This window comes from Larimichthys crocea, unplaced genomic scaffold (assembly GCF_000972845.2).
Source record: "Larimichthys crocea isolate SSNF unplaced genomic scaffold, L_crocea_2.0 scaffold88, whole genome shotgun sequence".
Lineage (NCBI taxonomy): Eukaryota > Metazoa > Chordata > Actinopteri > Sciaenidae > Larimichthys > Larimichthys crocea.
In genome coordinates, this window is record NW_020861191.1 from 225475 (window position 1) to 243315 (window position 17841).

General features: G+C 38.9%; 1 protein-coding gene across 1 annotated transcript in view; it reads right to left on the minus strand.

Moving 5' to 3' along the window:
- tsnare1 (T-SNARE Domain Containing 1) overlaps window positions 1–17841 on the minus strand; it is a 134051-nt gene that overhangs the window by 26415 nt on the left and 89795 nt on the right. The window contains exon 10 of the mRNA XM_027277193.1: window positions 11243–11353. Coding sequence (XP_027132994.1) covers window positions 11258–11353 — 96 coding nt within the window. The 3' untranslated portion in view covers window positions 11243–11257. The remainder of the gene's footprint in view (window positions 1–11242; window positions 11354–17841) is intronic.

The window sequence follows — 17841 nt, forward strand, 5'->3', positions numbered from 1 at the left end:
ATCTTGCCAGGCTTGAAGCTATGCACGTTTGTACAGTGGTTATAGACCAATGAGGAAATACTGGCAACCATGGATTGGGGATTAAGAGACTGTTTGCTTGAAAACAACAATAGTGGCTGCTAAAGAGGTTAGCACAGACACTGCTACCATCATGTTTTCTCTCTTCTCCCAACTGACTTTAGTAATAGTTTCATTATATTTTATATAGTTCATTGGTTAAAGTTGGCCTGTGACAGGCGGTGATAGACAGATGGTTCATCCAATCACCTGTTTCCGCTAACTTTCAGGAGCAGTCAGGTTACCAGCTGGTAAAAAATGACGAGTATGCTGAAGCTGCACTGATTTTACTATATTTCACATAGTGAAAACCATCTTCATCGAGTGTGTATGTGTGCACATACATATGTGGCAAAATGTACCAAAATGTCACATTTGTCAGCTGCTGTTAGGAGTGTAAAGACCAACCTGAATAAATCTGAATAGTGAATGATGAATAATGAATGTCTTTCATACAGGTCAGGGTTCAGTGAATGGTTTGATGACATGATAATGATGTGAGTCAGATGTGAACACCTGTGGGAGATTTTTGGTGAATCTAAAAATAAAGACACACTCTATAGCAGTGGGTGGTGCTGATGAGCTGTTTCATTGTTTTCTAGCCGACATAAGGTACATGAAGAACTAGAGGGAAGGAAATGACTTGCGTTGAAGGGCGATGAACCCAGAGGCAGTGTGAATCACATTCAAATGATCATATGAAGAAAAGAGTGAGATGAGCAGAGGGTCAGCAGGCCCAACACAACATAACATATGGTAGAATAATACCATACAGTCTGGTCAAACAGTAACATGATTGAAGAAGCGAGACAACAGCTGGATTTCTGAACAGACAAGGATCTTCTGTCCTGAGTGGTAACTTCTAACTCTTCTCTGCATTGGTTACTGTGCTGAAGGTTTGTGTTGTAATGTTATTTTTGTTATTACTGTTTGTAGCTGTGATTCAATATCTTAACATGGATGACTGCTACAAATTCAATGTTTGAGTTGGTAACACTAACTTACACAACCTACCTCTGACTCCAGTATGACTTCATTCATAATGTCTCAGCTCAGCTCTTATTTTAGACCATTAACAGAACAGAGCTACAAACTGAATATTTGAATTTCCCTCTGGATCAATAAAGTCATAAATCTATCTATCTATATTTTCCACAGTGTGTGAAGATGATGTGAATTGTAACTTCATGATGACAAAATCATGAACTAAATGTATTTTAATTAAATTTTGAGTCAGTATGATTTATGCCAGAATGAATAAAATAACATCTTGTTTTATTGATATTTTTCATGAATGAAGACATACATTTTAATTTGTTGCGCCATATGATATACTATATTATTAACCACTGTAGTATCTAATGATTTATTACAAAATATGGGGCAATTTATTACATAGGCTGCAGCAGATTATAACAAAATGTAGGTGAAAATGTATTACATTTTGTTGAGTTGTTACATGATGAGTTGTTACACTTGCCTTTGCAGCAGTGATCTCTAGAATAATAGCGGATGTTTGGATTTGGAGACTCTTGATTGGAGAACCTGCAGGAAATTTCTATCTTGTTAGCCGATTGAAAGTAAAAGTCAGTAAAAGTAGCACAATTGAAAAGCACTTATCGTAAAGTGTCACAGGCTCATTTTCACCCAGAGATGTTGTTTTTTCTTTCTTATACAGAGTGCAGTTTTAATACATGTCATTGACATGCATACAGAGAAATCTCACTCCCCAAATGACTTTGTGAACAAGATGTGAGGGCAGTGCCAGTAACATAATTCGTATAGGAATAAGTGTCAGGGTGCAGTTATTGCATTATTTAGAGTGCCATAAAGAGCCAGGCTATTGATTTGAGAGCAGAAGCGGCTCCGCAGTTATTTCTGTCAACGTCACCCTCATTAAACTGATGTATGGCACCTGCTATTCTCCTTTCTGCCTCTCTTGCTTCTGCTCTCCGTTGCTCTTTCACTCACTTTTTTATGCACTCTGTCGAGCTGGATGTCTTCAAGAAAAAAGAAATAGTGAGCAACACACTTGTTGCCATTAAGAGCCATTTAAACGGCATTTGTTTAGATCATCAGTGAAAGATGTGTGACCAGCTAACAATTCTTGTTTTCCCTTTCTAGTTTAAGGCACATATAGACACGAGCCATTAACACTGGGCTCTCCTCTGCTGCTTGGATTATTTCACTGTGCAGATAAATGCACATGTATGCAATGAGAAGTCAGTCTCTTCCTCAATTGGCTGGACACTGCAGACTCTTACAATTTTGCATGTCAAGTTCAGACTGATGGTACAAGGGAAAATAGCGTATACATCAACTTTAACCTGCAATAACTGACTACTGTTACAACGTTGAGGCAGCGGAAGCAGGTACTGGTCACAGCACTGATATCTCATCACCTTTCAAGTTGACATGGTGATCTTGTTAGCAAAGATTTGCATATTTACACATTCAGAAGATACAAAGAGCATCATCATTCAGTTGTAGTGCTGTAGTTGAGTTTTTAGAGCTTTTTCTCTCAAAATAGCTGCCTGCTGTAAAAGATGCTATGAGAGCGGTGAGAGTGAACCCAAACACTAAAGTTGCAGCTGGACAGATAAACAGTAAGCTGCAAACTCACTATAAATCTCTGTAAAGCCAAGGGGAGCTGCAGATTCAGGTGATATTTCTCTACAGGTTCACAGCAAGAGTGACCCCTTTCACATTGTCATTTGATACATTGTTATTATAAAAATATCCATTATGACTCCTTTAAACGCGCACATAAAGCCACTTTTCGTGTCACTGTGCTAGGATGCTGTGTGAACAAGCATGATTTTAAGAAGCGTAAATGCAAATGTATACATGCTTCATGGTGGGAACCACACATGCTGATGTTTTTTTGTTTTTTCCCCGCACTGCCTGCACATGACAGTACCATCTGATCTTCTTCTTTATATTCATCAACATTTAAATCTGCTTAACATTAACGGCCAAATTCCACCAGGCACGGACGTGTTCAGTCTGCACCACGGCTGCCAGAGCTGATCGCAGCCGTTCTAGTCAATGTTTTAAACCCCACCGTCCCCACCTCGGCCCGTTTCAGATGCGTCCCACGAGTGGCTCGATCTGGCGGGAAGTCAGACACAAAAAACATAAAGGATCCGGTCGATTTTCAAAATAAAACACCCTGTGCAAACTGCTGATCATTGAAATAGTCAAAAGGGAAACAAATTAACTACATAGCAAATTTACACATTGAGATGCACATAAACCAAGGAATATTCCAAAATGCTGCTAGCAGGGTTTGAAGTCAAAACAGCATTGCAGCCATTATTATTTTTATTGGCACGTCTATGAATTCTTTCAGTTGACTCCCAGTGAAGGTTTCATTTTTACCATTTATTTTGAAATTGTCACTTAACAATTACATTGCAATTGACCTCTTTGAAAACATACTTTTCTCAAACGTTTTGTTTGACAGTGATCATTTCTAAATCTTATGCTGTGCATTTTCCATCCTGTTCATTCTCTTTAACCCTGTTTTCATCCACCCCTTTTAAAGCACACAGGTCAAACTTATTTAAAGCACATATGAATAATTTGACACTGATAGCGACACTGACAGAGAGCCTAGAGAAAAATGGTTGTGGGGTAAGAGTGTGCATTGAGCTATCAAGTGGTCAGTAGCAGATTCTCTGCATGGGTTTTGGCTGTCATGATCATCCATCATCTTATTAGGGAAGAAGAGAAAGAACATGAGGTCAGTCATTTTGTCTGACAGCCACCAAATGGATGACTGAAGGAGGCCCTGCTGAGCAGAGCAAAGGTATCACAATAACAAAAGTACAGATAGATATAAGTATATATAAACACTGGGTTCTCTGAGTTATAGAGGACTTAAAGCAATATCGCCGTCTGACTTTCAGCCTTTTATTTCACCAAGCTCTCCCCAACGGCTAAAGTCAGTCCCAGATTTACTCTTCGTCTGATGACTTCTTGCTCTGTCGCTCTCTCTTTTTCTCTTGAGACTCTTCACCTTTGTCATTAGCTCTGTGCATAGAAGCTGCTGGGCGTGTTACACTGTCCGCTCACCTGACTCTGGTTCTGTCCTGACACTGGTGCTGTTCTCTGTCAGCATTCCAAAGCTCCTGTGCTACCAGTGTAAACACCAGCACTCTCCTGGTGCCCTCTCAGATTAACACGCACAAACTTGGGATTCACTCTTGTCGCTCTCCTCAGTCTTGTTTCCAGCCCCAACAGGCAGCTGTTTTCAGTGAAAAGGCTCTCTTAAACCCAATTGTACGCTACCTGCTCAGCACCAAACAACAGACAGACACAGTTAGTGTCTAACTGAGGAATCACAGTGGAGCATTCAGCAGCTGAAGAGACAGACATTTGTCTCAGGAGTTGGTCGAGACCAAAAAGAGAGCTAAAAGGAGGTTGGGTGGACACAAATGCAACTTGAACTAAATGATAATGTTGCTCTGTAAGTACCTTTATCTAAATAGCTAACTGTTTGCTTTGAATATCATGTCCATATCATTAATTATACTTTGAGCGAAAATGTTGAATTTTTTGAGTCTAAAACCAGAATTGATTTGTTAAGTTAAGCAAAACTAAAAAATGACTGAGTATAAATGAAGTGGATCTTGGTGAAAGTGTTAAAGTCAAGAGACGATCTGGAACAACAATAATAATCTCGATTGATAAATCTGAATGGATATTCATGACCCCCAAAGTAAATTAAATATTACTGAAAATATATGTTCGAATATATACGCCTGGCTACAATATTTGTAAGTTGTGGTTTCTGCTTGATGTGGTGTTCCTAAATACTCAGTGTCAGGATGCCTGAACATTTGGCCACATTCACCGGTCTGTTAATTTTTACAATCTATTTAGCAAATTGAAAAGAACAGTTGACTGAAATTTGCTCTGACAATAAATGAATTTTGAGTCAGCATGATTCCTGCCAGAATTCATGAAATAAACATTGTTGTACACGTTTTATGAATGAAGGCATACATTTTTGGTGTTGACAATACCAGAACACTACTTTCCAAAGAATCGCTGTACCTACTATCATTTTAGCTTTCTTTAAAGAATCTTTGGTGAGAGTAAATTCGTATGTCATCATATCCAATTGCCTTCCTGCTCTTGTTCCTTAAACCAATGGGAGGCTGCTTTCTGAAGCTAGTTTGTGCTGAGAGTAAGTTGATTGGTGAAACAGATGGCCGGTTTCTCCACTATGCCTACCAAGACTTTAAGTTCACTAATAAACATGTTTTGTTTTTGTTTGTTTGTTTGAATTGTAAACAAACATAAATGTAAAAAAACAAAAAGACAATGTGTGCTCACACAGGGAGTTAGGTGTTAGAACAACACTTTAACCATCCACCATCTGCTGTCCACTTCCAGGTTGGTCAGGCTAACAGTGTCCTGATCTCAGCTCCATATAACACAGATGTCAGAGTTCCTCACATAGTGTTTGTTATTCTCATTAAATTTACTGCCTGGCTTCTGTTTTTTCTCTCCATCTGTCTGTGTTGTTTTGCTCCTGTTGATGGTGACTTAAAGAGAACTGATTCAACGCTCACAGAGGCTGTTTTTTTTTTTTTTTTTTTTTTTACTGTTATGCTTGCAACTGTTAAAAAAATTATTTTAGGGGAAAGGCTATAAAACCTTTCATGTATTTAAATATTTATCTAGGTTTAATATAGCTTTTATAGAAGAGGGCAAGTTTGTAAACGATAAAACGGTTGGCCAGTCATCGCAGTAAAACTGAGTTTGTTTCAGACACCAAAATGTTTGATGGAGCTGAAGCCGAGCATGTTCATTTGGATCTTTAGTACAAGAACGTGTTGACTTTGTCATGACTGCTCTGCTGCGCCAATAAACCCAGTCTCTTCTGCTAAACTCAAATACAGGGCTATAATATTACTTCACTCCAGTGGGAATACTCTCTCTCTCTTTCTCTTTCATAAACATGAAGAATCACTAATCTGAGATCTGACTAAATACAGTAGAGATTTCTGCTGTATGCATGTGCCAGAAACCAACATTTTAAAACTTAATGTGATCTGTCATTTTCACACTATAAAATAATAGATAATAATAGAATAGAACAACAGAGTCCAACTAAGACAGTACTCATCTGTGCAAAAACAACAGTAAAGTAAACTCACATTAACAAGATCAAGAGTCTACAGTCACACTAGCAGCTGAGTTGGATACAGTGCTGCTTAAAGCTAAATGCTAACACCAGAATGCTAATGCCCATGAATGAATATTTGAAATCAAATTTATTGATTTCAGCATATTTCAAATGGAAGTCTTACAGCTAAATTCCATCAGGCATGGATGTGGCGCGTCACGTGTGCACTGCACAGCAGCACAGTTCTAATCAATGTTTCAAACACTGTCAGACCCACCATGGTCTGTTTCAGAAGCATCCAAGACGCAGAGAGTACGCGACAGAAACAGCATAGAGAAGCCGGTTGATTTTCAAAATAAAATACCCCATGCAAACTGCCGGTCAAAAAAACAGCCAAAATATAAAAAAAGAACTAACTAATTAACGACATAGTACACATTTAGAAACCTATTAAGGAGCACATGAACCAGGCATAATTTCAATCCGAGGATCGCTGCCATTTTTTTTCGGCATGATGCAATTAAATGAAAACCATACCTTTACAGATTATTTTCAGATTGTTACTGCATTGAAGTTGCTGTCTCCAAAGCATATTGTCTATGTAAACATTAAAGTCAAAATAGTGTATGAGTGCATGAAAGCAACGTTAAAGGTCCACACAAAGTCCTCCATGTTTCTGCAGTAGCCCAGAGTGGACAAACTGAATATTAAATCCTATACACTGGACCTTTAAGTGAGAGTTTATTAAACTTTAGATGGACCCTTTCCTTCTTTAGCACTGAGACTATCTTGCTGTGGTAACCGATAGTGTCTAGCCAGCTGCCAACCGCTGAGCCTCAACACGGGCCAGTCACCATGGGAGCATCGTCTGAGCCTGCTGTTTTATGAACAGAATGTTTTGTTCCACAGGATTTCCATTTTACTCCCCCCAGAAGAAAATAGGTGACAATCAATACTTTAAGCAAGCAGAGACATCTAGTATCGAACGTCAAGAGAAGAAAAAAGAGGGAGAAAAGAAACAATGTTTGTCAAGCGAGCTTTTCCAGACAGGAGTAACATGAGGCTAAAGTTAGTGTGCTGTGTGTCTTTTCATGTGGTAGCTTTGTTAAAGATGCTCAGGGTACATCATTTAACCCTGTAATGTTCTGCTCAGCTGTTTAGCAGAACATATTTTGAGTCAGACTCAACCTGTTAGAGCCATTTCTGTCACGTGTTTTAGTTACGCTGTGCTAAATAAAGTCCACTAGATGTCGCTGTATCTTTAAGTATTAGGCCATTTTTGTTATTGGTGCAGAATTTTTTTGAAACGTACCTTTTCAAAAGGTACATGCAGTATATTTTTTGACAGGTTAAAAATAAAATAAAATCATTTTGTGTTATTCCATTATATGTAGTCTAAAACGTCATTAACATTCACTGTTGTTAATATCATCATATATTATGTTTGAGGTATTCCATTCTATATAAGTATGATTTTTTCATTTTGACTTCCTTCCACCATGAAGCAATAACTCGTCTGTTACAGGCAGTAGTCGAGTTGTAAAATGAAACCAGGGGGGATGGTGAAATTTTTCATTTATGTGACATATTTTCCAGCAGGGGGGTCTGGGGGTCCTCCCCCAGGAAATTTTGTATTTCTTAGATGCAATTTCCTGCATTCTAGTCAATTTTAGGGTGACCTGCTAGACATGGCAAATCCTAAATCCCATCTGATTCATAGCTTGCATTCTCAGTTGCATGGCCTGCACATGACAATACTATTTATCGGAAAGAAGCAATAACCACTTAACTATGGACAACATGTCATTCACATCTTTTTTAAACATATTTGTAAACATTTTAAATATCTTTATTTGTGAATGTGCTCAAATATTTTTTTAAACACAACTTTGTGTATGTTTTTAACATCTTTGTGTGTTTTCAAACATATTTAAATACATTTAAACACATTTTTGTTAAAAAACATCTTCACTTAAAAAAACACAATTTAAGGAGGAGGAAAGAAGACTTCGAGTTTTAAGACGACGCGATGTTTGAAACAAGCGGTATTAAAGAATATGAAGCAGCAGGTAGCAGCTCGCGGTGCTGCTAAGGCTAAAACAACACAGAGTGTGGATGATTGACACCTGTCACCTGTCGACCAATCAGAGTCAGGAGAATCTATTAGTACCGCCCACATTCACCTTTGACCAATGACGATCCAGAATGAAGTAAACCCAAAGGTAGTATATCCAAGCAAGAGGTCTCACTTCACTGTCAAAGCCTCTTTGTCTTTATGTAACAACCAGCAGCTTCGTGACTGATTCAAACTAAAGCAGAGACATAGCAGGAGACATTAGCAGCGTTTCTTCGCGCTGGACATACTGTGTCGTTTTGTGGATTTTTGTTTGCTACTCTTTGGGGGCTAGCTCTCCGAGTTTTCATCGCACAGTGATGAGACACATATCTTTGTAAGATATATTTTTATTTTTTCCTCCGCTGCGCCTCCCCTGAAGTCCTCTGGCGCTCCCCAAGGGAGGCGCGCCTCGCACTTTGAAAACCGCTGACATAAGAAGGGATGACCATTTTAGAAGAGGGATGATTTTGACCATTTATCCCCACAGGGGGGATGGCATCCCCCCCATCCCCCCTCAACTCGAGTACTGGTTACAGGCATATATAAATCAAAATATTCAAAAACAAAAAAGACCTTACTGAGGACCTTAAAGGGTTAAAATTAAATTATATAAACTATGTGATCATTGTCATGACCAGGCTCTAAGGCGCTGCCAAAAACAATGCGGAGACTCGGGCTGAAGGCAAAGTAAAAGTAATTAATTGTAATAACCCCCAAAACACAGAACTCAAACAAAACTAAACAAAAGAAACAATGAGGTGTGTTTATCAGTGCAACGTGTGATGGGTGCGAGATGTTGCATGAAATAAAAAGAACCAAAAACCATGCAGCACGCCAGAGAAGAGGATAGAGCCTATCAGAGAGAGAGAGAGAGTTTTATACGCTCAATCAGCTGGCCCAGGTCTTTCCACCTACAACCAGCCTCTCCAGGTACCTGCTGCAGTAAGAGAACGTGTGCAAATTAACTAGGGAATCATCACATCACTGACTTCCAATGTCCAGCTTATCTTCACTGGCTCTAATCATCTAATCATAAGTTTTAAAAAAATCAAGTGAAATTCAGAAGCTCCTGTGTCCTGATGTTGAATTCACTCCTCTGCCTTGTGGTTGCTGCTTCATTTAGAGTGCTGACTCATCATACGAGTAAGATATCTTGTTTGCTGGAAGACTTGGCAAGTTAACAATTTATTTTTTTGATTACTAAACACAAAGTTTCTACACTGACGGAGTGCAGAGGAAAACAGGTTTTTCTGCTCGGACTGGATTCATTCATGTTATTCACAGGAAATTCTAACAGCAGCAGATGAAGAAATATAAGGTTTAGTAATGCTACAGTAGCTGTAAGATATTAAATAGATACACCATATTATCTTAAACTGCTATAAGGAATAATCACAAATCAAATGACAGCGATACAGTCACCATTGAGCTCAATGACTAAGGCTTTAAAACAAATGGACACTGCTATCTCAAAGTGCAGACTACACAGGTCATTTTTATTTCCATGTTTTTTTTTCTAAATCTACACGATAGTGCAAACTGATGTCTTCAATCTTTTACTGTTATGACAGAGAAAATGAAGATTGATCAGACAAGATCACCAAACATTCATAAACTACTGAAGAGTCTGTCAGGATGCATATGACCAGTGTCTGCCAACACTGTTTTATAGCATTTTCACAAAGCTGAGCTGGATCTGACCGACATGCAACATCATATTTCCCTTTGAGAGACTTTATGTTTATGGCCTCCTGATGCCAATCTGAGGATTTTAAGGCTTTGTCAAACCAAACGGCAGAGTGTGAGCCCTAAAAATATGACAGAGAGGAGGGTATTGTTTTTGGAATTAGGATCTGGAATTGAATTTAAATCAATGAAAATCACAGATGAACCTCCATCAGAGTGGAACAGCTGCGGCCTGAAGGTTGTTTACAACTCTGCACCTTGGTTGGTTAAGTTAGTTATCATGACTGAAGGAAAACTAACTTCCAAATCTGGACAAATGTTGCCAAAAAATACAGTTCCTCAAACATCCACTTGAGGCTGGCTCCAGAAGTGAGTCAGTCTCCATAAGTCCCCATGTTCAAATGTCCAACTTCACAGCAGAAATAAACATGTTTACAGCCTGGTACAAAAAACTGTTTTGGTCTCTGTAGCTAATTTCCCCGTTCATGACAACTGTACTGAGGTTGAATTTATATACAACTCACCTGTTCAAGTTATATTAAGGCTTAAAAGTATGTAGAAGACAAGGCCGCTTTGAGCAACAGATGAATGCCATCACAGTTAGCTGGTTTCAGTCCTTGCTCATTTTTGGATTAGCCGGTGGAGTTCTGAACGCAGCGCCAAAATGGCGACGGCCAGAGGCGATCACAGGAAGCTTCACCACTGCTCATCCACTGTTAATTACACATTCTATGGTAGTTGGCTGCAGAGATTAGTGAACCTGGGTATTTAAGATATCAACAGGAAACAGAATCAAAATTGCAGTGCTATGGCTTGATTACCTGCTTTTTGATTGCCGTATCCTGTCATGCACTACATTTGGCCAGTAATTTGTGCTGTCCACACGGCGTGACAGCAGTTTTTTTTTTTCTGGCAGAGCGGTGTGTATTCTGAGAAACTGTAGCATTGTGTAGTCAAGATGTTTGGTTGGGAACAAAATTTAAGATCACTCATCATTGAAGTTCAACTTTCATTGCTGTTTTTTCTTATATTTTGCTCACGACTGGGACCTTCATTCATTTGATATACTCTCTACAATGCAGTTTTAGAATTAAGGGCACATTGGTGAAATGTGTGTACTGTACTGTATGTGCTGACATCAACATCAGCTCTAAGCCTCTCACCAGCATTACATAACACAATACGACCGTGTGAAATGTCTGGGCGATGGTTTGCAGTGTTGTATTATGGGTAATGGATCTTACCACAGGGGGCCGGTCTCATTTTCTTGCTGAAACAGCGATGATGATGATGAGGATGGTGAGGACGACGGCTCCGGCCACCAGGAGGTAGCACTTCCTCTTCCTCAGCTGCCTCTGTGGAGGGAAAGGATCTATTAGGTGGGTGGAGTTTGAGCAATAGACAGCACCCTGTTGGATAATAGTGATGTTTGACATTACTCTTGTCATTTGTCTGTTTCCACTGGTGGTTAACATATTTAAGCAGTGATTTCTCAAATATTCAGTTTTGAATCCACATTTTTTATGGGAGACGTTGCCATAGTGCATCATCAGCTCTGCAAATGTCAAGTTGCAGTTTAATAACCAGACAGCCACAACCCCCCAAATGCCATACGTTGTCTATTTGAATGAAAATTGAATGAAAACAGACTTGTGAATAGTATGTTGCTGTTGGAGATTATTTAAAGGTCACAAACGTCAATAAAATTATCAAAAAAAATAAATTCAAGTAACTGATTGTCAGTCTCAATCTGATTAGTGATTAAATAAAATAAAATAAATAAATAATTACAATGGAAATTGCTATTAACAGCTAGATGATTAAAGGATTTGGAGGTAAATATAGTTCAATCAAGACAAATATATTTATTGACACAAAGAGGAGAAGATAGAGCTGCAGTTCCCAATCAATAGATCAATCCATAGTGTGAGAAATCACAGATGAACCTCCATCAGAGTGGAACAGCTGCGGCCTGAAGGTTGTTTACAACTCTGCACCTTGGTTGGTTAAGTTAGTTATCATGACTGAAGGAAAACTAACTTCCAAATCTTCAAATGATATTAGGGTTAAAGGTATTCTTTAAAGGTTATGTTTCTTAATTTAAAGGGCTCCATTAACAGAATATAATATTTATAACTATGTTTTTATTGTGTATCATCACTTGAAAATAAGATTTGTCACCTTAAAATAAATCTTTTATATCTTCTTCTATATCTTTTTATATCTTCGGATACTCCTCTTGCACACTCACTGCCATGCTTCTACAATAGCCCAGAATGGACAAACTAATTACAAGGCCTTTCACATTTATTGCAGCCACTGTACAGTAGAAGGAGGAGAGGGTGAGGTGAGGGTTTTACTATCAGCAACTAAATCCTACACACTGCTCCTTAAACTGGTTATTCAAAGTAATTATTACTTACTTATTCATCTATTTCTAGTCTTTTTGTTTAGGTATTTCTTTCATCTGTTGTGCTCATGAAATGTAAACACGATAGCAGAGGTACTCAAACAGTCAGTCTGTCCAGAGAAACAAAGCACACATGGAGTCTGCCTGACCACAGAGCACAAAACTCAGAAACATGTCAAAGCACCCAATTTCATAGTCACTTGCACTCAGCAGCCATTTTCATTTTTAATACTTATAGCTCTTCAGTGGTTTTCAACACTATTTCCTCTTTCATTTATAATATTGCCTGTGGCATAATTAAGATTTCAAATGCTTCAAACATTTCCTCCACATGAGGAATGAAGAACGAAGAATGAGCTTCATTCATCCATGTCAATTACTTGCCATGTCAGTAAAAATAGTGTTGACTGTGTTAAGCAAAAATATGAAAGTAAATAGAGTGGAGAGTAGGGGTTAGGAAATATTTATATTTCCTAGTCTCCTTAGGCGGTGAGGATGTGTTGAAGCACAGAATCTATGTTGTTTTGAAATGCTTTTTCTCCCATTTTTTTCCAGCCTGTTTTCTGCTACAAAGGCAGCAAGAGCGGCGGCGTTAGACCAGAGCCGAGGCTGGAGTCTTTAAATCCTGACGCGCTTCAAAGCAGGGAGAGAGCAATTCATCTTCTTATCTGAGACTCAAAACAGGCTTTCTGTGTGGAAGAGAGAGAGAGAGGAAGAGAGGGAAGAGGGAGGGAAAAAAAATGCTGTCGAGTAATTTTCCGTTTAAACGTTCCACTCCACAACAATTTGCATAAGCAGCCCTGCGTCTGTGATAAGAAGATTGGTAATTTTCAAAGGCTCTGTGGGGATTGAGAATTAAAAGCCTTTCTCCGCTATCTCCCCTCTTGCAGCTGGCCACCACAGATTCCCTAGCTTCTCTCACGCGTTTCCTCCTAAACTACGCCTTATAAACTTTCTCTGCTGTCCTCTTCTTCTCTCTGCTCGCTCTGACAGTGCCGACTCGCTGCCTCTCACTATATACTGTATTCCCTCCCTCGTTCTTCCATATTACTGCCGCTGTCTCGTCTCAGCACTGCTGTTATTTGGGGGAGAACAAGGAAATAAATAAGGTAGAGAGGGAACAAAAAAAGGCTTAGTATAACAAAGGAAGTGTTGCAGTAGTTTTTAAATGAGAATGTTCCAGATCGCAGGGCAGGCTGAGAGGCGGGACAGAGAGACTCGCAGAGGGAGAGACAGAGGAGGACAGAGGAGGGATACTCTTATCACCAGTGACTTAATCTGCTGGAGAGTGTGTCCTTAGTGCCAGCACTTCAGGGCCTATGGGTGCTGCAAACCTTCAGGGAGAAGACAGTTTCTTCCCGACACCTTTTTATATCCATTCTTAATATCTAATATGAGGGTAATGGTTCATATTTAAGATGGGATATAATCCATATTGGTTTTTAAGTTTGATATGCACACTGACATTTTGCAAATCATGAGCCATAGTCAGTATATGAAGTCATGATGTTGATGGCTAAAAAGAAAGTTTGACAAGGAATCTTTTTCTTGTCAGTGTCATCCTTGTTAGCAGTATTGTCCTTAGTGGTACTCACTAATCACTAATAGTGACATCAAATCTCTCCTGAAGTGTCCTTATATCTATCTGATTCATGATATTTCAATTTACTCATACCAGGAATAAAAAAAAAAAAAAAAAAAAAAGATTGGCTGATGATTAAAACCAAAGCGTAACAATGGAAGCAGACTCAGCAAATTCATGACATACATGAAGCATGTGACTTACATATAATTACAAGCTTCGACTGAAGAGATGAAAAGTTGCAGCAGAAAAAAAAAAGAAATCCAGAGCGATGAGGAGATACATACAACAAATGCCATATTTCTATCAAGTGTTCTATATATACTATTTTCCACAGTTTGAGGTCTGGTTATGTCAATGAACTCTAATACAACACAACATTTTATTATTGTTTTTTGCCATGTTTTTAAAAAATTTATTTCAAATTTGCATTTCTATAGAAACGTAGCTAAGAATTACAACGGATCCGTCCGTGCTTACTTGATAGAATAGAATAGAATATCTTTATTGTCATTGTCACCTGTACAACGAAATTAAAAGTGCCATCCAGTCAGTGCAAAGATCTAGATCTCTTTAAGTTTGTCCCTCAAACATCCAGGAGGATGCAGGATACAATGTACTACCTATAATCAGCTAAAGACTATATGTGAGGCAGACATAGTTTAATAGCCAGTATTCAATATTTGACAGCAGGCCAACAGTTACTCTTATTTACGATTTTCAAGTATAATAAAAACACATCAATACATATTTATCCCTTTCTCCGGGTCCAGGTAGCAGTGAGAGCGGACATCCTTTCCTCCATTCACATCCTCTAGCTCCTCTTGGGGGTATCCTGCAGCATTCCCAGACCAGCATGTATAATTCCTCCAGGATGTCCTGAGTTTGCCCCAAGGTTGCCTCCCAGTTACAGTAGCTAGGAGGTACCCAGGGACACATCCTAATTGTGCCTGAATCTCCTCAATGGGCTCCTTTCATGAGTATGAGTTGAGCCTTGGCAAGTCATCGGAGCTCATTGCTGTTTTCACGTGAAAGTAACAGTATTTGGCTGCTTGTCACTGTGATCTTTTCTTCTCAGTCAATATCAAAGTTTATGACCATAAATGACGGTGGAATTGTGAACTTGGGTTTAGCTCTGGCTCTTTTTCTCAATGACGGACAAGACAAAGGTAAAACATAACTACAACTGCTCCTTTGTGAACAAAAGCCCTGAGATACTTAAAAACCAACAACAGAGGTTGTGGCTCCCTTTCACCCTGTAGGGAACAATTCATCTTTTCTGACAGAGAATGCTGGCCCCAGACTTGAGTCGTGCTAACCCTCATCCCAACCGTTTCACACTTGACTGCCAACCGAAGTCGTGGCACAGAGGTCACAGGCTGACAAAGCCAGCAGAACTACATCATCGGCAAAAAGCAGAGATGCAAGCCTGGGGTCATCAAAGAAGATGCTGCAGTCCTTTGATGCACCTCAAAATTCTCTCCATAAAAGCCACATATAAAAAAAGGTGACTAAGGGCAACCCTGGGCAAGTCCAATATCCACTAAAATGATTTAGAAAGAATGCCATGTTTGCAACAAGCCCAGCACTTTAAAAAGGGAAGCACACCCTGACAGAAAACCTTTAGAGACACAGTCAGAAGTCTACAAAACACCCATGAGTCTTTCATTGTTTCTGTGAAAGTAAAAGAGGAAACCAGCTCCTCCCTATTTGGAACAAGTTCAGCAGTGCACCAACTGAATCTGAGATTTGGCTGACTAGAAGGAGGGTTGTAGAAATTTCTGACTAAATGAATGCGTGATTTGTGCGTTGACATGGTTAGTTAACCTTAGAGGCCTTCACACTTGGTATGCTTGTTACGAACGTTTGGGTGACACAGGATTAAGATACTTTATCTTAACCCCCTGACAAGAACTTGTACCTGTGCCAGACCCCTTGATATGATATATATATATATATATTATCTACGTATATATATATATATATATACATGAAAAACTATATTGATTGAGTTACCCACCCAACACTCAGAGTTGTTTTGGCTCCTCCCAGGTGGTATAATTCCACAAAACTGTAAATTCTGATAAAGATCCAATGGTCTTCAAACTGTTCCACAAAGGGCTGGTGTGGCTGCAGGTTTTTGTTCCAACCAACCAAGAGGAACAGTCTGGAGACCACTGCTGTAGATCTTTATATTTTTATAGAAAATTATATATATACACAATTAAGGACAACAGGCTCATCAGAGTTAATGCTTCATTCATGTTAGTGAAGATAGACCCTAAGTATGTTTTTCTACATCCCTTGGCAAATGAAACTACTAAACCTAAATCTTTCTTCTCATGGGTACTGGCTCCAATTTACACAGGATACAAAAGAAATATGTTAGGCACAACAGATCGACAGAATCCTTTAGTAGCTCGGGTTTGAAACTCCTTGGGCATGTTGCCTCTGTGGAAGTTTTTAACTACATCAGTGACCTCTGTCAGAGAGATAGGTAAGGGGTAAGGAGTTCTACCTACCACTATCACTACTTTGTACAACCTGCCACACACAAAACCATTTTATCAGTGTTTTCTTCTTCTGTTTGAACTCTAATCTCTGCTTTTTCTCTTTGGCATTTTCTTTCTTTTAAGGCCTTGCTGAACAACCAGTACAGTAGTTGTTGGCAGGACTGCACAGCACTAACAATAAACTCTTTTGAATAATATTTGAGTAACACAATATTTTAAGGTCAGGACAAAAATTATTACATTCAGTCTGCCCAGAAATAAGCTTTGTTCTTGTTGTGCAGACACTTGCTGTGCAGGCTAATTTATTATTATGACACCACTATGCAGAGATGAATTCTCCGTAATGACCATACCAAAATGTTTGGGCAAATAGGGTGTATACAGGCATCCTAGTTTAAAAAGGATGTCATTGGCTTCTCTGGTGCAGCATCAGTTATTTCTATTATTATTATTTTTACATAGAAAGCTTGCTTTCCTCACACTTAACAAGACGTTTTTAAATAGTTTTGCCTCTCTTCCAGCCCAGCCATGAACTGTCTTTGTTCAAGAAATGCTACTTGTAGATATATGAGATAAAGGTCAGCAGTGCTGGTAAAGAGCAAGAAAGAGAGAGAATTCACAGAGAACAGGAGACAGAAAAGAGGAGAGCAAAAATGGCTTGTTCACCTTTTAATTTTTTTTCAATATTTCTGAGGCTAAAGCCCACTGGAGCTTTCAACAACCATACACCATTTTAAATATATATATATTTTTAATCAAATAGAGAACGCAGAAAAGGGAAATTATAACCATTAAGGCTGATAGGACTGCCTTGCAAACCAGCTATCTTTCTAATATCTGCCTCCCTCACACAGAACACAAACTTGCTGTGTCTCGGGCAGAAAAAAACTACTTACCTTGTGTGACATGAGAAATATTCTCATAATACAACAATAATGCAATGCAATGATAATGGCCATAATATTATTTCCCTCTATCGCATCTGGTTTGGAAAATTGGAAGTCCATAAAATAAATAATGTTTACAGCGGAACTGCCTCACTTATAATCGGCTTATATGCAATTTACATAAAACTCAGAGTCCCATGCAGTCACCCTTATTATGATATTTAAGAGGAGAAGCAAATAAACACAGACTTCATGGCCAATCCTGGCATCCTGGGAGGAAGCCCTGTGACAGCTTTTGTCAACAATGGAACAGAAACACTCACCAGCATCAGCATATTTGGCCTTTTATTAAAGATTGATTGGTCTTAAAAAAAATAGCACGACAGGCATGTTGTGCACTCCTGACACGATGCTCCACTCCTCCTGTCGACTTACATACCGTACCATTGTC